Source organism: Chrysochloris asiatica, unplaced genomic scaffold (genome assembly GCF_000296735.1).
Source record: "Chrysochloris asiatica unplaced genomic scaffold, ChrAsi1.0 scaffold00018, whole genome shotgun sequence".
NCBI classification, from domain to species: Eukaryota; Metazoa; Chordata; class Mammalia; order Afrosoricida; family Chrysochloridae; genus Chrysochloris; species Chrysochloris asiatica.
This window is the reverse complement of record NW_006408536.1, coordinates 31474646-31498767: the sequence shown is the minus strand read 5'-3', so window position 1 is coordinate 31498767 and position 24122 is coordinate 31474646. Positions and strand designations below refer to the sequence as shown.

The following is a 24122-nucleotide window of genomic DNA, read 5'->3' as shown; positions in this document are numbered from 1 at the left end:
GAAGGATAAGCAGTGGACTTCTAACCATAAGATCAGTGGTTCAAACACACTAGCCGCCGCTTGGAAACCCTATATAGGGCTGCCATGACTCAAAAACCGACTCGATGACAGTTAACAACAACATTACCAGCAAGATTCAAGCACATGATTTTGATCCGTTCTTACATAGGTAAATCATGTTTATTATTCTAACAGGATAAACATATTCTGTGCAACGTTTTAAATTTGGGGCAAAAAAAAAATTGGTATGCAGTAACTTAAAGTCATAACGATTCTCTTTTCAAATGTCTGCAGGTCAGGGGTTTAAAAAGAACTTTTCCAGACTGATGAACTATTTCTTCAAAGCAAAAAACCAAAGGTCGCTTCCGGAGATCACCTGTCAGCTAAACAACAGACTGTTTCATCAAAGCGTTCAACCACGATTACTGCGCTCTTTTAATTTAAAAAGCAACAAAAGTAATAATCTATATGAGGATAAATGATCAACATTTACCCTTAAAGCAAACACTGAAGTTTTTGCTCGTTAGATAGTAGGATAGTTGGATAGGGACAGAGAGGCAAGAATGATGGGCAAAGAACCAGCAGAATAGAAATAAGGAGAATGCTGACACATTGTGGAAAACGTAACCAATATGCACAGAAATTGTTCACTGGGAATCTAACAAACTGTGTAAACATTCACCAAAAACTCAGTAAATTATTAAAAAAAAAAAAAACAAAGGTTGTTCAAGGGTCTGCAAGTGTCACATTCACAAACCCGATAAAAAAGATAGATTCCGTTTCATTGGACAGCTTCCAGCGCTGTGTCGAATCACCAAAGTGGGCGCCTTCTACTCAGATTAAATAAAGATGGTGTGCGATGCTGTTGTCAGCATCAACAAAGCAAACATGCTCTGCCACAGGACCCACATGCAACACCACGATAAACGAGAAAGCCATTCAAGCTGGTATGATGTTCCTTTGACTTGTATCCTCAGTCCCTACCCATGGAAGCAGCAGTTCAGAAATCACACGATGAATTGCATTGGGCAGACCTGCAACCAAAGAAAGGTCTCTTTCAAGTATTAACAAACTATTCTGCAAAAGAAAGATCTGACAACCAGCTTACATAAAGATTACAGTCTTGGAAACCCTATGGGGTTGGAAAACCTAGGGACAGCGCGACTCTGTTCTCCAGGGTAGCGATGACTCAGAATGGACCCTCTGGTTTTTGTTTGGGTACTGCTGCTACGGTTCCTCTGGGGTCCACCCCTAAAATGTCCACAGAAGGACACAGATATCTCAACTAGCTCTCTTGTCTTACGTGGTCTTATGTTCTGTGTTGTTTCCAAACTTACAGTTACAAAACAAAGCCTCACGTGTTTTCAACATGAGGAATGCTCAAAGCAAGTTTATATATATTTTGTCTCTTCTTAAAAAAAAAGTTTGCATAATTCCAATACTGATGCCTGTTAACTTTCAGTTAAGGGAGACTGTTGACCGGTTTTGGATCTTCTGTCCCCAAGAACAAGACAAGATTACACAGAAATGAAGAAGGTGACGGGTAGGTTTCATTGCAAGCATTCGGGCATGGAACTTGGAGGAACCAACCAGAGATCTAGAGTTGCCATCAACAAGTCGGTTGTTGTCATGGTTACCATCTAGTAGGTACCTACTCATTGTGATGCTAAGAACAAAAGAGCAAAACACTGAAGGTTCTGGTCCTTCCGACACTGGACCGAACCTGCTCTTATTGCTCAAAGGCAACTGGCTTAAGACCCACCCTTCCTTCAATGATATGTCTCATTGTTGTTGTTGTAGTTAGGTGCCATCGAGTTGGTATTGACCCATAGTGATCTTATGCACAGCAGAAGAAAATACTGCCCAATCCTGGGCCAGCCTCACTACTGTTGCCACGCTTGAGTCCTTCGATGCTGCCACTTGGCCAATCCATCTCATTGGGGGTCTTCCTCTTTCTCTTCTCCAGCGACTGGTCCCTTCTGCCAATATGTCCAAAGGATGAGAGATGAAGTCTGACCATTCTGGCCTCCAAGGAGCCCTCTGGCTTCACTTTTTCCAACACAGATCTGTTGGTTCTTCTGGCAGCCCATGGCACTTTCAATAGTCTCCTCCAACAAATCCATACTTTCATTCTAATGCACTTTCTACAAGTAACTTATGCATATTCATTAGATTAAAATTTTTGGTTGTTGTGTTGCATTTTCAAGAGCTAATTAACATCTTTGCAGGTGCAGTAAGCTTGGGAGAGAAGCTGTTGTGACCTTTAGGGGTGTGTTTGGATTCAAGATGTCAAAAGATGACAACCAGACAAAATGTTTTCATGCTGTGCTTGGACTGCCCAACCAAAGTGGTTAGACCCTTTTCTCATAGGGTTTATGTGGTTGTAGTCACAAGCTAACAACAGTACAGTGAGGAACCGTCAATATTTGTGAAGACCAGTTAAGGCTGATTTCCTCAAAGAACAAAGCTAAGGCCCCCTAAATGTTTTTAGGAGGGCAATGATAGGTACAGTGAACCCACAAACAGAAATGTCACTGTACTTTGATACTGCTTGACAACAAACCTTCTGATTAAGCTATGTATAATGACCACCAATATACTGGCCAGTGGACAAAACTGGCAAGAAATCCAGAATTCTGCAGCTATTTAATATGAGTTGGATTTAGGCGTGGGGTGGGGGGCGGGAGTCAAGTTTTGGGACCTTGATTTTGTAAGGAGTTTTACAGACGCATGAGAATACGTTTTAATTCTCCAGGAATCCTAATTTCTAGAACCATGAAGTTGGGGTGATTTTTGCATATTTTCTTGAATGCTGAGCCTTTGAGAGGCTGTTTGAAGGGTCAACAAGGCTTTTGTGAGACTAGTATACGGTGTTCTGTGGAAAAACTGCTAAGTGTTTGGAAACACACCTCAAGGTTTAGATGGGGAACAATGTGCTGAGGGTAAATCAGTGGTTATAAGAATTGTTCTTTAAGAGGATGCTGTATAAAAATTCTTCCTCACCACCAATGTGCTCCTCCAACCTGAACCCATGGGTGTTTCAAGGTGAAGGTGGTAAGATGTGAGGTCGAGATTTTTGAGATACTCTCATCTTCGGAACATTTCTGACTCTAGTCCAGGATAAACACTGGACTGGTGATTGCAATGTCGACTCTTCAATCCCATCAGGGTGCTCCTCAGAAATTCTATACATAGGATCGACATAGAGTCAGTTCCAAGTCTTAGCGACTCTATACAGGGTCACTAAGAGTCGGAATGAACTGGGTGACAATTAAGAACAGTCCAAACGTGGAGCCCTGTTGTAGCACTATGAGATTCGCACAGAACTGCTCATCACAAGGTCAGTGGTTCAAATCCACCAGATGCTCTTGAGGAGAAAGAAGAATCTGTCTGTTCCAGGAAAGCTCGCAAATCCTATATGGGGTTGCTGTGAATTCGAATTGACTCCGTGGCAGGAGATTGGGATTGGTTTGGGGTTAATCAAACTATTAGCCTGATTTGCAAATTGCATAGCCCAAAAATGCCGATCAGTTTCTAGTACTGGCGTCGTGGGATTTTTGTTTTCATACAGAGAACAGGTTTGTGCTGCCTGCCCTCCTCTGCAAATGCAGGGGCAATGCTAACTAGTCCTTGTTTTGTTCAGCAAACATGGATCCAGAGCCGGCCGCCATCTCTTTCCCACCTCCATCCCATACCATCCTGTTCTGTTACACAGAGCCCTAGCGTGGCGCTATGGGTAAGCAAATGGGCTGCTCACTGCAAGGTTGGCAGCTCAAACGCACCAACCACTTCTTGGAAACCCTATACAGGGTGGCTTTGAGTCAGAACCAACTCGACAGCACTTAACAACAACAACAACAACAACAAAGAAGCCATTCTTCAGAGATGCTATATAAGTCGGATCCGATGGGATAGCACTTAACAACTAGACTGGTCCACTGGGTTCTTTGAAAGCGCACTGTGGCTTTATCCACCTCCCTGCTTCCTGCTCCTCCACCTCAGAGTTGGAATGGACCTTCAGTAAAAGATGGAGAAGATTTGATTTCCAGTTGCAAACGACAGAGTAGAAGCTTCTGAGGGCCGGGGATCCTCAGAGACTCATGGGAGTATCTCTGTCACACAGGATGAAAATAGATTGAGAGATGTGGCTCAGTAGAACTGACTAAGTGAGAAAGGACTAAATAAATGTAAGGTTAGGGTATGGGTAGGAGCAAGGTATGAGGGTTAGGGTTAGGCCTAGGGCGAGGACTAGGACCTCACTGAGTATTAGAAGTGTGGCTACATAGGACCAGTGTGAGGGGTAAAGGTTTGCCGAGGGTTAGGAGTAGGACTTGCTGTGGTTTTTATGGTCACAGTTGTTGCTGGTGTTCGTATGGAGTTACTGAGACACTTCTAGCTCAGAGTGACCCTGAATAGGAGCTCCCCAAAGCTGTAAATGTTTTACGGGAGCAGAAAGCCTCATCTTTCTCCTATGGAGCAGTTGGCGGGTTTGAACTGCTGACCTTGTAGTTAATAGTCCAGTGCTTATCCTACAATACCACCTAGGGTCTTTACTTTTATAACTGTTGTTGTTGTTAACACCTGTCAAGTCGGTTCTGAATCATAGTGAACCTGTATAGGGTTTCCAAAGAGCGGCTGGTGAGTTTGAATGGCCGGCCTTGAGGTTCAATCTGACTTTGCGGTCCAATGCTTACCCTACAGAGTGACCCCAGGACTGCTGTTATAACAGATACTATTATGATCATTAAGGATCTCTAGAGGCGTACTGGTTACAAGTCCGGCTACTAACCTTGAGGTCAGCAGTTTGAAACTACCAGCAGTCACACGGGCGAAAGATGAGGCGTTTTTGCTCCTGTAAAGACTTACAGCCTTGGAAACCCTGTGCAGGTTTCCTATGTATGAGTTAGGAGTCCTGGTGTGGCGCTGTGGGTTAATGGCGCTGGACTGCAAAGTCAGTTTGAACTGTAAGGTTGGCAGTTCAGGCTCACCAGTCACTCCTTGGGTTGTGATGGGTCGAAACCACTCGACGGCACTTAACAACAACACTGTGTATGAGTTGGAACTGGCACATAACCATGACCATGAAGTGGGAGGGGCTGTTCAAAGTGCGATGAAGACAAACCGAGAGGGACAGGTTCTTGGCCACACTGCCCCATCTTTGCAGCTCCTTCCCAGTCATTTTTTCTGCTGGACAAAGTCCCAGAACCCTGGTTTCTTTGCTTATGCTTAACAAAGACCAGCTTGTAAAATAGACTTGTAAACTACTTGGTCACAATGTTTAAAAAAAATCAGCACCATTGACAGGCTTCTACGGGATTCTGGGAGATCTGAGTCATGCACCAGACATAGCCGGCAAACTCTACTGCAGGGAGCAAAACCTCAAACTCACAGCACCAAGAAGCATCATTTTCAAACTTACAATTCAGATCCAAATGAATGAAACACCAGAACAATGAAGACCTAAGGCTACAGTCCCAGAAACACACACCAAAGTCCTTTCAACCGCAAGCCAAAAAGTTCAGCTGTATCCAGATGAACGAGACGTGTTATTGCACACGAAAACAACAGCAATGAAACCACACAAGAGCTTCTTCAAGGCCATCCAATTCACAGATATCTAGACATCCGAAGCAATATTTTCCCATGAAAGTCGGGCTAACCCAACGCACCGACATGCCTGGCAAAGAACAAAGTATCATACCTGTGGCTGCGGTCAACTCTCAAATGATAAAAGGCACATTTTCACTCGAAAAGGCTTTGTTGAAATTTTTTTTAAAAAGTAGTATTCAGGTAACTCCAAGATAGAAAAGGGCTGTGCATACAAACTTCATTTTCCTACGATGGTCATGACACTCCAGTTATGTGAAGAAAGGTTTGGATTCATCCAGACAAAAGGAGTGTCATTAAAAACTCAAGCTGTCCGATGCCTGGATCAAAGGAAAGTATTAAAACATACATACGGATTTTCAAGGAGCAGATGTATTCAATGACAAAAAAAAAGCAACCCATGGAAAGTAGAGTTTCTGAGAGGTTTAAGAAACACACCTGTAATGCAATAGCCCCATCGGCATACGTAAGGCATAGACTGTCATCATGTGCCCAGCACTGTAATTGACAAGATGTAATGCATCACTTACCTAGAACTCCCAGCCGGTAATTGACAGCTATCACAATGACATTTCCGTAGCTCGCCAAAATACTGCCGTCAATCATGTTGCCAGTACCTTCCATGTAAGAGCCGCCATGAATATAAACCATAACTGGCTTCTTATTGTTCTGATCGTGTATGTCTGGAAAAAAAAAGCCAGGTAAGGAAAATAAAGAACCAAACAGATTAACAAATGCTACAAAGAAATCAAGGGACAGGCTGTGGGCAGAACCAATTTGTAATCACATGCATGTGTGTCGAGGATGGAACGCTCTTGGGAGAATTCCAATGCCACTGCGTATTGAGATGTATGGAGTCGTTCTGAGCAATGGGTATGCCTACTGAAATTCAACAAAGCAAAACTCACGAAGTAGAGCACAACCGGGCAGTGGGTGGTTCTGTTGTACATAGGGTCACTATGATTCAGAACTGACTTGAGGGTACAACAACCACCATAGAAACTATTGTGTAGACTTCATCATTATGATTATTTTTTAATCACTTAAGGCTGTCAATTCCAAAATATGGCCCAAACTTTGTGAGTCAAACTAAATAATCGTGTGGTGTCCAACACAAAAATGTATTTTCGTCATTGTAAAATCAGCTGAAAAAATGAGTGTTACATTTTAATGGAATTCCCATCATTACGGGCGTATGTCAAATCATGTTTCATTTTAAAAGGAAAAAAAACCAAAAATGGAGATATTACTGATAAAATATACACTCAATAAATGGCAAATGATACATGAGGAACTCATCGTCTACAAGTTATCAACAGATGAAAAATGCTTTGTTTGTTAATGTCTCAACAATGGTGGTTGCCCTAAGTTTGTTAATTGGCTGTAGTGAAATCCCAACATATTTTAAATTAAAACAAATTAAAAAAAACAAAGGCATGTGATGAAATCTGTGAGAGGCCCAAAGGCAAAAAAGTGGAATTATCTAAATGCACGATCTTCCCAGAGTATGCCATCCCTGCTGTGTTCTGCTGCCAATGTGTATCCTTGGCATTAACAAAATGCAAAACACATTTTGAAAAATGGCCTGTGATGATAGAAATCTGGAGACAGCCTGGAGAATTTTTAGCGTGTGCTTTCGGTAAACGTCTAGGGCAACGAACCAGGGCAAACCAGTCTGCCTCCGTTGGAAGCTAAAGAAAACACTTCAAGATGTTTTTGTCACACTAACTCCTGGAGACCATTTTGATGAATTGGAAAGCGATTCTTCTGAGAGAAGTAGCAGAGATGAAATGCTGATGGCAGTTTCGGCTGGCATGAATCCTCATTCATGATCTTGAATATGTTCAGTGAGTGACAAGAAGCTGAGAGCAGGCATAAGAAATCCACAGGTTCTAAACATGCGTGAATCACAGTAAAGCACACAAAAAGTGTGTCAAGATTCCCCTGTTTCCAAGTTACCCACTAAAAAAAACAGTCTCTGATTTTCTCGTATATAAATATCCAACTGCAAACAGGTGAGCATTAGTCATCAAATCTCTGAGACCAGAAGAACTTTGATGGTGCCTGGCTACCAGTTCCAACGATACTGAAACATTAGAAGATCCCACATAGAATGGGAGAAAATGTGGAACATTCAAAATGTGGTCTTTCTGGTCAGGATGAGACTGAAAGAATTGAAGATTATGGCTCTTGAACACCTTACAAGCCTGAAACGGAACTCTTGCTCTTGGCCCAATTTTCGGCCAATCAATAAATATATTGGTATATAAGGGGGACAATAACACCAGTAAGTTATGCTCATAATGGAATGGTCAGTCATTGGAAATCAAAAGGGCAACATTTTCCTAAGGACAAAGTTGAGAAGGGACGGGCAGGTGGGTGGAATGGAAACAGGAACCTCAGGGAGGAAGTGGGATAGCTGTTGTTGCAGGGAGGAGATTGTAATCTCTGAGATGAAACAAAGTAGATGACTTGTTGAATGTAAAACTGATGATAAGCTCTGTAAACCTTTACTCAAGTCACATTGTAATTTTAAAAAAAAAAACACCCAACCGCAGCTCACACTTCCTTCACTTTTTATTACACATAACCACTATAGATTTTTTTTCTTCTTCTTCTTTTTAAACATTAAAGAATGATGTGTCTTACACGATCCAATACACGATCCAATATTTTTTTCACCCTAGCTTGAACTGATCTTCTGGTCCTTATCGATTTCAGTAGTAGCCACTGTTGCAGATTAAATATTAAGAAGAAAAAAGAGCAAGTAGAGTTTTTCAATGTCTCTTATTTTCTCATTTAAAAATCCAATGACAAGCAGGTGAACATCAGTCTCCATGACACTGAGACCAGAAGAACTTAGATGGTGCCCAGCGACCACAACCATCCTGCACTGAAAGAGGTCGCATTAGAAGGTCCTAGACAGAATGGGAGAAAATGAGGAGCAAAACTCAAAATTATAAAACAAGTTTTATAATTTTGCTTTGAGGTTTTTTCCCTTCAAGAGTTTTATCAATGAGCATCTCTTAGCATTCCTGAAAGAGGCTGAGGTTTTCTTGAGCTTCTGGGTGTCACTGCTGGCTGCAGGATGAGTTCAAAATACAAAGCAGAGAGTGGCGTTGCAAAAAGGAAATTACACTGCATCTTAAGCATGCTAATGCCTCGTGGCACGCCTTGTATAAAGAGATGCTAATGATGCCAAGGAAATATCTGCTAAGAAAACAGCAGAGCTAATTGAAAATGAAAATGGGATAAGGGATAAGACGCTTGCTTTGGTCTGGTTTGGACATTGATCAAAACGGTAGGTATTCTGAAACTCTGGCCCAGCGGAGAGCATAAGGGATGAAGTAATGGAGGGCAAAATAAGATCCTCAGAGATATTCTAACAAGCTTGCTGAGATAGTGCCAGGTCTGTGAACTTAGGGCTTCATCAAGAAATCTCGTTCAGAGAAGACCAGGTTTATAAACCCTGCTGATCAAATTTTGTTTCTTGGAGCGCAGACGGTTTTATGAAAGCAATTCAGGTGGGGTAGCAAAACTGAAGCCAGTGGTACTTGCGGGGGAGGGGGTTTTGAAGCTGACAGGCAAGGCTGGCTGACAGTCCACTTTTGTGGCTTCAGTGGCCTCTGGGCTGATACAAGTAGAGGGACATTACAGTCCTTCTTCATTCTCTGTGTGTCTTTAAGGAAAATGAAGGGACTTCAGAGCGCTTGGCTACCCAGATGTTGAAAAAAAAAAAAAAAAAATGTGCTTTTAGCTTTTATCCACTTTACAAACCTTCTCCACACATCAACATTTGTTTATTTATTTCAGCTTTTTCTTTTTTTGTCATGTATTCTGCCAAAAAGGTAGAATATACTGAGGTGGTTGTCTGCCTGCATTCCACATACCTTCCATCTTTAAAAACAAAAAACCAAAAACCCCACCATTGCTTGCCTGGTAGTTAATTTGTCAAGCAATTTAGGAGCCTTTGAGAGGAATTTTCCATAGCAACAGAACATTCCGGGGGAAGTCACATGGTCTCAACAAGTGCTTTGGAATAAAAGGAAGGATGGCTATGGCTAGCTTTTGAACCTCTCTTTGAATTCTTAGAGACCCCTCTGTTTTGGAGGATTTTTCATTACATGTTCTTAGAGCCCCCTCCTGAAAGAAACAACAACATCTGGTTAAAACAACTTTTTGATGTACTTCACTGTGAGACAGAGCTGAGTGCTTGAAACCTATGTTCGCAATCAATGATTGGAAAGAAAAGAAAAAAATGTCAAAAAACCAAATACCAGCAGCCCTCTAAAAAAGTTTCCCTTGAGCTGTCTGGACATTTGGAAGATTCTAAAATGACTTTTGGAAGAAAAGAAAGTAAACATGCATATTTTCAAACTCCAGGTTCTCTTCATGTGATCAAGCAAAAGAAAAAACAAAAAAGAGGGAAAGGAAAAAACAAAAAAATGCGAGCTTTCTTAGAGCATTTTATTAGAAATCAACTTTATACTTTCTTCTCCGAAATGATTTGCAGGTATTAACATGGTTAGTAGGATAAAAAATGGAATCTGTCTCTCAAACAAGGAGAAAATAAAGAAGTACACCACTGTGTACTAATTTTAAAGAAATAAAGGCAAAACAAGTAGAAATGAAAAAAAAATATATATATATATAGATATAAATGTGTGTGTGTGGAGACAGAGAGAGAGAGAAAAGATATAAAATCATGCATCAAATTTGAGCTTTGGGGGAAAAAAAAAAACAACAGCAAAAATACCTTCATCGTCCCCACGATCATTACTGGTAATATCATCTCCATTTTTCTTTGTATTCGCTCCTGATGGGGGCACGTCACAGTGAGAAGGGGAATAAAGGGAAAAAAAAGAGAATTCAAAAACAACAGGTTTGCAAAAAAAAAAAAAAAGTAAGAGAGATACTATCCAGTAAAGGTATACAAAAAAAGAGTAACGCAAAAAAGTTGACATCAGTAACATTGAAATCTCAAAAAGAAAAAAAAAAAAAAAGAAATCGGGCAGATGCAAAATGCATAGAAACAGAAAAGATGTCAAGAACAAAGTCAAAATGGTATCTGCGAAAAATCAATTAAAAAAAAAAAAAGTATCTATCCTGTGAAAATGCAGTTTAGGGGTTAAAATGAGATTATTGCCCAAACAAAACCCACACACAAAATAAAAACCCCCATTGATGTGACTTTAGAATAATAAAAACAGAGAAAATCAAATTATTTGAAAAGGGATTCCCACATTTTAACAAGAAAAGCGTAAGAAGTGTTGGAAGTTCCTTTAATTTCCAGGTCATTTAGTTGGTTTGTTGAAATGGCATTCATTAGAGACGGATTAGGAAATTTTATGAGAGAAACAGAGAAACAAGAAGTAAGATGGGAAAACCCTTAGTGGAAATACCTTACCTATGCTTTACGCTTAATTTAAAATCCACATTAGTTTCATCTGTAAGAATTTTAAAACACGCTTTTAAAAAGAAATGAAAATGTCACTAATTGATTTAAAGCACTAACAATTCACCTTAAAGTATGTTTGGCTCTCCCCTCATTCCTACTCCCCATTTTATTACTATAAATCATCCTCCACCACACAAGAAGAAGTACACACTTGGTGTAGAAGCAGTTCCGACTCATGGCAACCTTGTACGGCAGAGTAGAACTGCCTCAGAGGGTCTTCCAAGTGTTCAACTTTAAGAAAGCAGAATGGCATATCTTTCTTCTGTGGAGTGGTTGGGTGGATTCGAACTGCTGATCTTTTATTTAGTAGTCCAAAGCTTAGCCACACGCTAACAGGGCTTCATACACGTTCAATGTTATTGTCGTTGTTAAGTGTCGATGAGTTGGTTCCAACCCATAGCGACCACGTACAGGGTTTCCGAGGAGCTGCTGGTGAGTTTGAACCGCCGACCTTAAGGTTCACAGTGACATTGCAGTCCAGTGTATTAAAACACAGCGCCAAACCAGGACTGCTCCGTTTTCAATAAGTATTGCTGAAATCAAATTAAAAAGCCTAACCTTCTTACCTGTATTTAAAATAGTATTATTTTTTGAACATTGTTATTATTAGAATTTGTAAAAAACAAACAAACAAACAAAAAAGCAATTACAATAAGAAAGACAAATGAAAATGAAGTCACCTACCTGAATCACCCCCAAATATATTATCTTCATAAGAATTTTCAGGAAAAGGAAAATGGAAGGTGAGAAACATAGTCACACCAAATAGAACGTCGTAAGTCCTTAAAATGGCTTATATTTTCCAAATATTGTTATTGTTAAGTGATTTTGACTCAGTATCAACTCACAGGGTCAACTGGTGGGTTTGAATCATTGTCTTTACAGTTAGCAGCCCAGTTCTTATTCTACAGTGCTACAACAGGAGGCAAAATATTGAATGTTGCTTTAATCGGTTACCTAATTGCCTCGGTTCTACATTCTTTTCTACATAGATGGAGCCCATACAAGTAACAACAGCCTGTCCAGAATCAATTAACTACAGTCACTGATTGGTCATGCTGTGCTCAGTGAAATGGATTACTGTTGGTGTTGTTAAATGACCTCCAGTAAATTATGACTCATACAGACCCCATATATGGTTTCCAAGGGGCAACTGGTGGAGTTAAGCGTTAAGCTGCTGACCTTGTGATTACCAATCAAGTGCTTATCCTACAGCACCGCACCATGCGAGATAATGTAAAGCTAGATCCCACTGAGTGATCTTGGCTACCTGCACCACCCAAGGATTCCAGAATGAACGCACCAGCAAAACTGAATCAATTCTCAATCAAGTGCAATATGACTCAGAGTAGAACTGTGCTCCACAGGGTTCTCAGTGGATGATTTTTCATAAGTAGATCCCACTCATGGTGTCCCCGTGTGTGTCAGAGTAGAACTGTGCTCTACAGGGTCCTCGGTGGATGATTTTCCATAAGTAGATCCCACCCATGTTTGTCCCCGTGTGTGTCAGAGTAGAACTGTGCTCCACAGGGTTCTCAGTGGAGGATGTTTCATAAGTAGATCCCACTCATGGTGTCCCGTGTGTGTCAGAGTAGAACTGTGCTCCACAGGGTCCTCGGTGGATGATTTTCCATAAGTAGATCCCACTCATGGTACCCCGTGTGTGTCAGAGTAGAACTGTGCTCCACAGGGCTCTCAGTGGATGATGTTTCATAAGGAGATCCCACTCATGGTGCCCCATGTGTGTCAGAGTAGAACTGTGCCCACAGGGTTCTCAGTGGATGATGTTTCATAAGTCGATCCCACTCATGGTGCCCCATGTGTGTCAGAGTAGAACTGTGCTCCACAGGGTTCTCAGCGGATGGTTTTTCATAAGTAGATCCCACTCATGGTGCCCCGTGTGTGTCAGAGTAGAACTGTGCTCCACAGGGTTCTCAGTGGATAATGTTTCATAAGTCGATCCCACTCATGGTGCCTGGTGTGTGTTAGAGTAGAACTGTGCTGCACAGGGTTCTCAGTGGATGATTTTTCATAAGTAGATCCCACTCATGGTGCCCCATGTGTGTGTCAGAGTAGAACTGTGCTCCACAGGGTTCTCAGTGGATGATTTTTCATAAGTAGATCCCACTCATGGTACCCCGTGTGTGTCAGAGTAGAACTGTGCCCCACAGGGCTCTCAGTAGTGGTGACCTTTGATGGAAGCAGTACTCCAGTTCTTCCTGAAGCATCTCTAGGTGGATTCAAACCACTCACCTTTCACTGACTTGTTGAGTGCTCTAACTCCCAAGGTCTCCTAAATGAACATCACTGAAACCCGTGGACTAAGAATCATCCTCTCGCTGTAGGACGGAGTAGAACGCCCCCATCAGGTTTCCCACACTGCCATCTTTGCAGAAGTAGCTTATCAGGTCATTCCCCTGAGGAGAAGCTGGAGGGTTCAAACCTCCCATTGGGCTCAGAGGACTGCCTTGTCGAGTTTCCAAGGCTGGTATTTCATGTTCAGTCCTTTCTCCTGTGGAGCCACTGGGTGGATTTGAACTGCCAACCTTTCGATTTCAGCTAAATGCTCAACTCTTCCCCCACTAGGACTTTGCCTAAACAAAAGTGCAATGTAGGCAATTTTGCATGACTTAATTCATTGATGGTGGCAGCAGGCAGCGCTGATTTGCAGTGATTGTTTGTTTTTGTGGAACACAAACATATTGGCACCAACAACAATTTCAATCTGTCAATATATATCCGGCATCCTGATGTGGCATTATAGGACAAGCACTGGACTGCTAGCAGCCAGGCTGGCAGATAAAACTTCCAAGCACTCCTCAGAAACCCTATACAGGGTGGCCATGATTCCAAATCAACTCGATGATACTCACAACACCGTACATTCATTAACCATGGCTCTGGGAAGAAGGAAGATTGTGTTCTAGAATTTCACTTTGTGGCGTTCATCTGACAGAATGTAGAGTTTAGCCAAAGAGTGAACAAACTACTGTCTTTCATACACAGCTAAAAATTATCATGAGATTGAGGTCTCCGTGAATTAATAGCATTATACAAAAATATATCCATGTCCAAAAACCAAACAGTCTAAAGATTTGTTCTCCATCAAAGTACCTCAGCTGTCCTTTGGGTAATTTCGTTATAGCTCATCCCAAGAAAACTTATTTCTAAAGCTGTCTTATGGACTAAATTTACTGGTAAAATGTGGTTTCTAAAATATAAAAGGTACATCCTGTTTTGTTTCTTTTTTTAATTTTAGAGAAATATACTTCAGGATACACTGAACCGTCTGTTAGAAAGCAGGTCTTTTTTGTTTCTAAAATATATTACTTCATTTAAATAACAAGTTTTAAAAAAATTTCTATAGAAAGAAGCCACCTGAGTTCTCCAGTGTTCTTTTGTTAAAGCAAGGACAGATGTGGGAAGTGACACAGTTGGAGTCAAAAGACACACACACTGGATTAGGAAAGTATATTTGGAGATGAAGCTCATTCCCACCAGCGACATTTGTTCCTTTAAAGTCAGATTCCACTACCCATCTGCTGGAGTCCTGGTGTGGCGCTGTGGGCTAATGCATCAGACTGCAAAGCCATTTGAACTACAAGGTTGGTGGTTCAAGCTCACCAGCTGCTCCTCGGAAACCTTATACAGGGTTGCTCATTATAGGTGGGAACCGACTCAATGGCACTTAATAACTACAACCTATCTGTCGAAATCCAGGATAAGCACTGGATTGCTAGCCACAATGTCAGTGATCAAGCACAATTTCAGCTTTGACCCTGGAATCTAGGTCATCAGTATTTCAGATACCAGCAGGGTCATCCATGGGGACAGCCTTCAGCCATCCACGTGGACAGCCTTCCAGACTGAAAGAGGCTATGAAGAAAGGTTTCCTGAACTGCCTCCAAAATTAATGAAAGGAACACCCTACGGACCACAGTGGAGCATTGTCTAACTCATGTGCTTATGACACATCATCAGGGAGGGGCCTGCAGGTGGAGGAAGACAGCGTGGTTGGTCAAGTTCAGAGTCAGCGCGGTGACGGAGGTGTTCAGAGAGAGAAAGCAGCCACAATGAACCTGAACTCATTATTTGCCCAAGTGTTGCACTGTGGTGGCTTGCATAAATGGCTGTGATGCTGGGAGCCAGGTTGCCAGAATCATAGGTAAACAGCAAGGTCACCCAAGGTGGACAGGTTTCAGAAGAAACTTCAGAAAAGAATAGGAAGATCTACTTCCAAAAAGAAGCCAATGGAAGTCTTATGGCTCTCTAGAGAACACAGTCCAATTCACCTACTTCGCATTTTGTCATCGGAAGAGGTCCACCGCCATAGTAGGGTGTTGTGTTTTGATTATCAGAGTGCTAGCGTGGATGAGGGAGACCCTCGTTGAAATAAGCTGGCACCGTAGCCCGAATGACTCACTGGAACATACCAGAGACCGTGAGGCTGAGAGTGGCCTTCACAACATGCCGTGTGGGGTATCCAAGAGTTGGAGTCCACTTGATGGCCAATGCTGCCCTTCAGATCTTATATGGTTGATGGTTCTCAAGAGAGCATTTCTTCCTGGCGCTTTAGTCGTTTGTTGTATGGCTGTAAAGCGGAGTCACTCCACGATCACCTGAATTCAGTGCAACATCTGAAGGACGTACGTCTTCACACTTCCACCAGTCAACCTGGTTTTGTTTGTTTGTTAGGATTTGAAGTTTCATTTACATGTTTTTCTCAACACTCTCCAGGACCTCCAATTGTGATCAGTCGAGGCAGGGCACCATCTAATTCTCCTGGTGTCATGGTCATGGAGACCTGGGTGGACATGCACTCATTATTTCCAAGAATGTTTCATTTTCATCACTCTTCTTTGCTTAGGATGGAGACACACCAAAAGTTGCCACTTAGATGTCTATTTGCAGGATTAAAACAGCCCACGATCTAATAGTCTGTTTTGGGGGACTATGATCTTTCATTTGCCTTATTACTTCTCTGAGATTGTGCCCCTAAGTCCTCAAACGCAGTGATTCAGTCCCTCAAAGTGACTAAAATGTCACCGTGCCAATCAATGTATTATTGAGTGGTGGGCATTTTAGGACTGAATTATGGGAACCCTTTATATATTTTTTAGATACAAGTCTTATATTAAAATATGATTTATTAATATTTTCTCCCAGTCTGTGGATGTGTTTTCTATTTAATTCTTGGTGTCCTTGAAGTGTTTCTTTTTAAACAAATCGATGAGATCCATATTTTATCAACTACTTTATTTTATGGATTTGCCATATCTGAGACATCTTTGCCTAACCCAAAGATGTTCCCTTATTTAGATGTTCCCTTTTTTATTCCCCTAGAACATTAAGAATTTTAGTTCTTTTATTTATGTCTTTTACCACTTTTGAATTCAATTTGGTATAAGCTACGAGCTAGGAGCTAAAATTCACCTTCCTCAGGGAGATAGCTAACTGTTCCAGCACTGTTAACTAAAAGCACTACGCTTTCCTCATTGAATTATTATTAAGGTACCTTTGCGAAAACTCGGCAGATAGTAAATATGAATATTTATTCCTGAAATGGTAATCACATCCCACTGATCAATATGCCTCATCTTATGCAAATGCCATACTTGCTTGTTCACTTTAGGGTTGTAGTAAGATTTGTTATAGGAAAACATGAGCTCTCCATCTTCATTTTGATGTTTTTCTTCTTTTAAGGATCGCCTCTGAGTTTGTGGATAATTTTGTAACAAATTGTAACACATCATGTTAATTTCAAGGGTAGGGAGGGCAACACATCTCTGCAGAGATTTTCATAAGGACACTGAATTACAGTTTAAAACTAATTTTATATATCACAGCCTCAGAGACTCTTTCATGTTCTAATTCATAGACGTTGAATTCTCACCTTAATGTCCCAAAATATGTTGACCTTTTCACCCTTTTCTATTTTACAGTAAGTGCCAACTCTACTTATTCCTACAAATGTTAACTAAATGGTTCAATATCAAATAGCACTGTCTTCAGTATCCAGTTTGGTTGCCAACATGAACCATAGAAATATTAGCAGGCAGAGATACAGCATACAGTTCGGCAACTTTGTAACAGAGCAAATCAACTTTGGGTTGGTCTAACTAGCGTTCTGAAAGCAAGACATGAAATGGCTTTCTGCCTCCTTCCTCCCTACATCTACTTCATGTTGTTGGTATGTACTGTCAAGTCAGTTTCTACTCATGGTGACGCTGTATAGGATTTCCAAGGATCACCCAGTGAGTCTGAACTGCATACTTTCTGGCTTGTAGTCCTGTTCTTATCCTATAGCGCCACACCAGAATTTCCCTTCCAGATCTTTTAGGCTTCCTAAGTGCCAAAGGAAGAATCCATCTGACCCAATCATGACTACAGTCCTGGTGTGATGCGGTAGGATAAGCACTGGACTGCTAGCCACAAGGTCACAGGTTCAAGCCCACTAGTTGCTTCTTGCAAATCCTGTACGGGGTCAGTATGATTCAGAACTGAACCCAGGGCACACAACAAAACATCCAATCATGAACACCCCCATCAAACCTCCATGGGGGTACCTGTGTAATATCAAATGCATATTGAGATGATTTCAAAAATGCATAGACATTCCATTAATTATTAAATATAAATCTAATTTTATCAATAAAGTACTCCAACATCTCTACTTCTACAAAACCTTTCAAAAAAAAAAATAAGCTAGTCTTCTGATGGTCTCCTTTCATGATTTTATAAAAATTTCTAAAATCAAAACAATTAAGATAGCATATTTTACGATAAGTGTTTCATAGACATTTTGGAGAGACAAAGCAAATGGAACTTTTCCCAGTCGTATTGATAGCATCAGGCAGAAAAATCATTTCCTGTCTTTGTCTTGTCTTCTTAATAGACTATGAACTTGTTGTTAGCTGTCATTGCCTCGGTTTCCACTCACAGTAGCCTAGGAGAGGGTTTCCAACGCTGTTTATGTTTACAGAAGGAGAAAGCCTCATCATTTCTTCCGAGAAACAGCTGATGGGCTGGAACAGCCAACCTTGTGGCTCACAGTCTAGTGTTTAACCTACAGAAACAATGCACTCCTGACTTACAAATTTTAGTTGCCACTAATGTATGCAAATTATCAAATAAGTCCATCAGCTATTGATAACCTTCTATATATAAAATGGAGTCCTGGTGTGGTGCTGTAGGATAATGCACTGGACTAAAAGGTTGGTTTGAACCCAAAGGTCGGTGGTTTAAGGTCACCAGCTGCACCTTGGAAACCCTATGCAGATCATTATGGATTGGAACTGACTTGACGGTATTTATCAACACAGCAACATAGATGTAAAATTATGAGACAATAATAGAACTGAATTGAACTTCAGGATTATTATTCTCAGGAGTGAGAGAAAGTACGTTAAAAATGTATTTACCACATCACTATATAGTTACTCATCCTTCCATCCGTCTTTAAGGAGCTACCTACCTATGTAGCCACCATCATCAATATATGTATTCACCCATTTCCTATCTATCGACTCACTATATATATCCATTATCTATCTACCTATACAATATACGTAACCATCCATCTATCTACTTATCTATCTATCCACCTACCATCTATATCAGGAGCTCTGGTAGCGTTGTGGTTGAAAATTGGGGTGCGAAACTCAGGGTCAATAGTTGGAAACTACCAGCTGTTCCGGGGAGAAAGATGAGGCTTTCTGCTCCCATAAAGATTGACAGCCTCGGAAAACCTGTACAGGGTCAATATGAGTCGGAACGGACTCCATGGCACATAACCATCACTACCACCACCATCAATCTATGTATTCATTATCTATCTATCTATCTATCTATCTATCTATCTATCTATCTATCTATCTATCTAATCTATCTATCTATCCATCCATCTAGCTTCTATCTATGTATTTATCATCTATCTATCCATCCATCCATCTTCTATGTATCTCTCCACCCACCATCAGTATATGTATCCATCCATTAACTATCTACCCATCCTCAACATATATATTCATCTGTTATCTATAGCTCCTAATCTACCCATCTGGGCATTAATTATCCATGCTGTATTTATCCATCCTTTCATTATAAATTTATCATCTATCTACCCAGCCATCAACCATCTATCTATCTGGAGTCCTGGTGTGGCACTGTGGGTTAATGCTCACCAGCTGCTCCTTGGAAACCTTATGCAGGGGTGCTATGGGTTGGAACCGACTTGATGGCACATAACAATAACAAAAAAATCTATCTCTCTCTATCTATATCCATCCATTATCAGACTATCCATTCAGTATCTGTCAACGTACCCATCCATTATCTCTATCTGTCTGTCTGGGCTGTCTATCTATCTATCCATCCATCCATCCATCCAGTATCGAGATGTCTTACCTATCCATCTATTGTCTATCTACACATCCACCCATAATCTATCAATCTACCTACCTACCTCCTCTCTTAAGAAGACAAAGCCTGGATTAAACTTAATCTTTTAAACTCTAAGACATAAAGGGCCATTCTTTGCAACACAGGGGGTACTGTATCATGGGCCACAGATGTGAAGACAAATGTGCTCGAGCCATCTCATGGTTGACTATTCCATGTACCATCCAGGCACAGAGAGAGATTCCTAACCTTCCACTCCAGTCCTGAGGGGATTCCAGCAAACACGGGATAGGGTATCCTGAGCTGGCCTCAGGAATGAGCTGAAAGGACTCCCTTCCCGCCTTCCACACACCAGCAGGCAGCCACGAATCACGTTTATGCCTCAAACGCCCATTCATTCAACAAGCATGCATGGTCGTGTTCAACATGCTGGACCCAACAGGAGAGGAGCTGGAAACATGAAGTCACTAATATCTCAGACAGACAGACAGAAGACTCAGGTGGCCCAGAGAATGTGTATTGATAACTTTGGCATCATATTGTGGAGTCCGGAAATAACATAGTACTTTTGTGAGAAAGTTCCAAATATGATTTAGCGAACATGTGGTACCTGGAATGAGTAACAAAGTGTTTTAACTAGAGGAGGTAGTGGATTCGGACTGTCTACACCCTGGCTCACAGCTGAGGAAATAGCCATTGATCCATTTCTTCTTGTTGCTGTCCAGTCAGTTTCAATTCATAACAACTCTGTGTAGGGTTTCTGAGGAGTGGCTGGTGAGTTTCAACTGCCTAACTTGCAGTTCAAACTGACTTGGTGTTCTAGTGCTTATGGTAAAGTGCCAAATCAAGACTCTACTGAACCACTAGGATTCTTCTTCTTAAGTGTTGTCGAGCTGCTTCCAACCCACAGCCACCCTGTATAGGGTTTCCGAGGAGCAGCTGGTGAGCTTCAACTGCTGACCTCACAGTTCAAATGGCTTTAGCAGTCTGGCCCATTAACCCACAGCAGGATATACATATATATCTGTTGTTGTTGTTGCAACTCATAGCAATCCTATATAGGGATTCCTAGGAGCACCTGGTCACTTTGAACCATCGACCTTGTACTTCAAATTGACATTGAGGTCGAGTGCTTATCCTATGGATCCACACCAGGACTCCCATATCTATCTATCTGTCTGTCTGTCTGTCTGTCTGCCTATCTATCTATCTATCTATCTAACCATCCATCCAACCACCTATCTACATATCCAGCCATCCATCAATCTATGTCTGTCTATCTATCTATCTAACCATCCATCCAACCACCTATCTACATATCCAGCCATCCATTAATCTATGTCTGTCTGTCTGTCTATCTATCTATCTATCTATCTATCTATCTATCTATCTATCTATCTAACCATCCATCCAACCACCTATCTACATATCCAGCCAGCCATAAATCTATGTCTATCTATCTATCTACCTATCTATTATCTATCTATCCATTCATCTATCTACGTGGAGTTCTGGAGTGGCGCTGTGGGTTAATGTGTTGGACTTCAAAGTCGCTTTAAATTAGGTCAACGGTTCAATCTCACCAGTTGTTCCTCAAAAACCCTATACAGGGTCAATATGGGTCGGAACCGAGTGGATGGCCCTTAATAACAACAATCTACCTATCTGTGTACGCATATATATGTAAACATTTCTAACAAACTTGATGCAATGTTACATCATTATGTAAAATTGAAATGAACCAATCATAAAACACACACACATATATATATTTTAACACTGTATATGTTACTGTGATTGGCAGGTGCCACTGAGTTGGTTCTGACTCATACCCAACATTAGGAAACCCTGCCCGGTCCTGGGCCAACCTCACTCACAATCATTGCTACACTTGAGCCCATCGCTGCTGCTCCTGTGCCCATCCATCTCATTGGGGGCCTCCCTCTTTTTGGCCAACACTCCCCTTTACCATGATGTCCTTCTTTAGTATTAGAACGGGGGCATGCACATTTATCCGAGTTGCTGTTTCTGTAAAATTGAGGGCACACTGCGGCAATGTTCTGGGAAAAGCAAGGTCCACTTCTTCCTTTGAGCATGTCTTCAGGAAAGCGCAATCGCAGGAAATGGACACGCACCTTGGTAATGCAAGGGGTCAGTGAACACCAGGGACAACTTGTAGAGATGGATCACAAGAACCACAACAATGAATACAAATACACCAAACATGGCACAGAGCCTGATAACATATCCTTCTGTGGTGTTTGGGTTGAGATGAGTTGCAGCCAACTTGATAGCAACTAGCCATCATCACAAAGCTATGCTAACTTGTCTCGTACAGCAAGGAGTTCTGCTGTGACACTGTGGATTAATGTGCTGTACTGCATGGTTGGTTTAAACCGTGAGGTTGGCAGTTCAAGCTCACTAGCCACTCCTTGGAAACCCTAGACAGGGCCGCTATGAGTCAGAACCGATTCAATGGCAGTTAACAACAACAACAACAACAGTACACCAAAGATGGCACGGGATCGGGCAAGGTATCCTTGTGTTGTAGTTGGAGTCGTTGTGAGTTGGACCCAAGTTGACAGTAACTAGCAATCATGACAAAGCTAATCTAACTAGTACTATAAAAGTGTGCAGTCAAACGGGGAAAGATGGAGTTGATCTGTCGTCTTCTTTGTCTTTGGGTTGGCTTTGCAGGACAGTGAGAAAAAAATGTTTTTTTTTTCTTTCTAATTTTCTAATAATTTTTCCATATTATCTAGCTGCAATTAGGCAAGAAGTGATTTCACTTATTTTTTTTTTAGGTTTGTTTTCATTAAGTGCTGTAGAGTTGGTTCCGACTCATAACAATCCTATACAGGGTTGGCAAGGCCAGCTGGTAGGTTTGAACTGCCAACCTTGCTCTGATACATGGGTGGACCCTAACAAAGTCCAGAGCATTACACAAATGTACATGTACAGTTTTGGGTTGTGTTTTTCGCTATAAAAAATGTTTTTACGCTTCTGAGTAATAATAGACAAATGTTATTAGATGAATACGGGTGTTTCCCATTTTTATTATAAATTTCAGTGGATAGAATATATTGCCTTCTGGAAGAAAGTGTAAGAGAGCTTCAGATTAAATCCCAATGCATTTAAAAACAGAAACTAATTTAGTATTGTATGGTGTTAGACTTTTTCTATGCATTTTTATTCAGGAAAAAATAAATTCATGTTGAACATAAACTGGCTGGTGTTTGCCCTAAAACACCATCGGTGATATTTCATTAAAACAAACTCATAACCCAGTAAAGGTATATATATTCTCTTTGTTTAAAGGCTGGGAGGCATTTTGAGTTCTATTGCATATTCACAATATTTAGTTATTGTTACAGGTTTTGTGGAATAGAGTCCTGCTTCTTGTTTACCACACAAATAAGACCCATCTCTGTAGGATTTTGCTTTTGTTTTTGTTTTAACTTAATATTATGAACTGGGAGTCCTGGTGTGGCACTATGAGTTAATGCACTGCACTGCAACGTTGGTTTAAACTGCAAGGTCGGTGGCTTAAGCTTACCGGTCGCTCCTGAGCAACACTATCTATACAGGGGGTCGGAAGCAACTCTGTGGCATTGTGAATTGAGTGAAAGTTTACAGACCAGATCTTCAGTTTTACAGTCACCAAATCACACACTCTGTTTCCGGGCAACGATTGCAATCCCCTCCCTGTAACAACAGTTCCCCTGCTTCCTTCCTGTGGGTCCTACTTCCATTCCATCCTTATTCCCATCCCTTCTCAACTCTGTCCTTAGGTACATGTATGACGATCCCATGGTGAGTACACCTAGTACATGCTAGTGTTGTAGTCTTCCCTATATACCTGTCTACTGCTTGACTGAAAACAGGGCCGTAAGGTTGACTCCATTAGTCTCGAGTTCCTCCAACCTCTCTCAGCCCAGGAAACCTGGTTTTGCTTATAACTTTGAGTTTTGTTTCACATTTCCTCCCACTCCATCCAGCACCTTCTAATGGGATCCTTTCAGAGCAGTTGGCAGTGGTTACCGGGTACCATCTAGTACTTTCGGTCTCCGAGTCGTGGGCTCCAGAGGGTTTGCACAAACTAATATCTGGACGAAGATCACTAGGCCTGTGTCGCTAGTTCATCTTAGCCTGGAAGCGCTGCAAATCACAAGTCTCCACAGACAGATGGTTGGTTACTGCACATGAGATGCACTGGGCAGGAATTGAACCGTGCTCTCCTGCATGGGAGGCAAGAATTCTACCACTGCACCAGTACTGGCCACTGCCCTCTTCCTTGCATTTGATCAGCACTTAAGCAGCAATGCCTTCTTAATGTCAAAGAATTAAAAATCAAGAGATCGGTGTTCTGGACCCTTGCCTGCATGGTGTATGTGTGAATGAGCACACTGGTGCACCCACTGTGTTAATCCATCTTGTTGAGACACGTGACGTTTTTCACAGACCCTTTAATTTACCTGGCAGGATGGCCTCCAGGAACTGGACCCTTTTGATAACATGTCCTATCTAAGACGCAGTTTGACTGTACTTCTTCGAAGACAGATTTATTCTTGGTCTGGTTGTTGTGGTTCGGTGCCATCGAGTCAGTACCGGACTCATAGTGACCTTATGCACAGCAGAACGAAACCCTGCTGTTCGG

At 41.4% G+C, this 24122-nt stretch overlaps 1 protein-coding gene across 2 annotated transcripts in view; it reads right to left on the bottom strand.

Annotated features, from left to right (window-relative positions):
* Positions 1-24122, bottom strand: part of NLGN4X (neuroligin 4, X-linked) — a 258034-nt gene that overhangs the window by 118956 nt on the left and 114956 nt on the right. Inside the window, exons 2-3 of one of the 2 annotated variants that reach the window (XM_006835650.1) lie at positions 10364-10423; positions 6138-6290 (exon numbers count right to left, since the gene is read on the bottom strand). In XM_006835650.1, the coding sequence (XP_006835713.1) occupies positions 6138-6290; positions 10364-10423 (213 nt within the window). The remainder of the gene's footprint in view (positions 1-6137; positions 6291-10363; positions 10424-24122) is intronic. The other variant, XM_006835651.1, reaches the window with a different exon arrangement.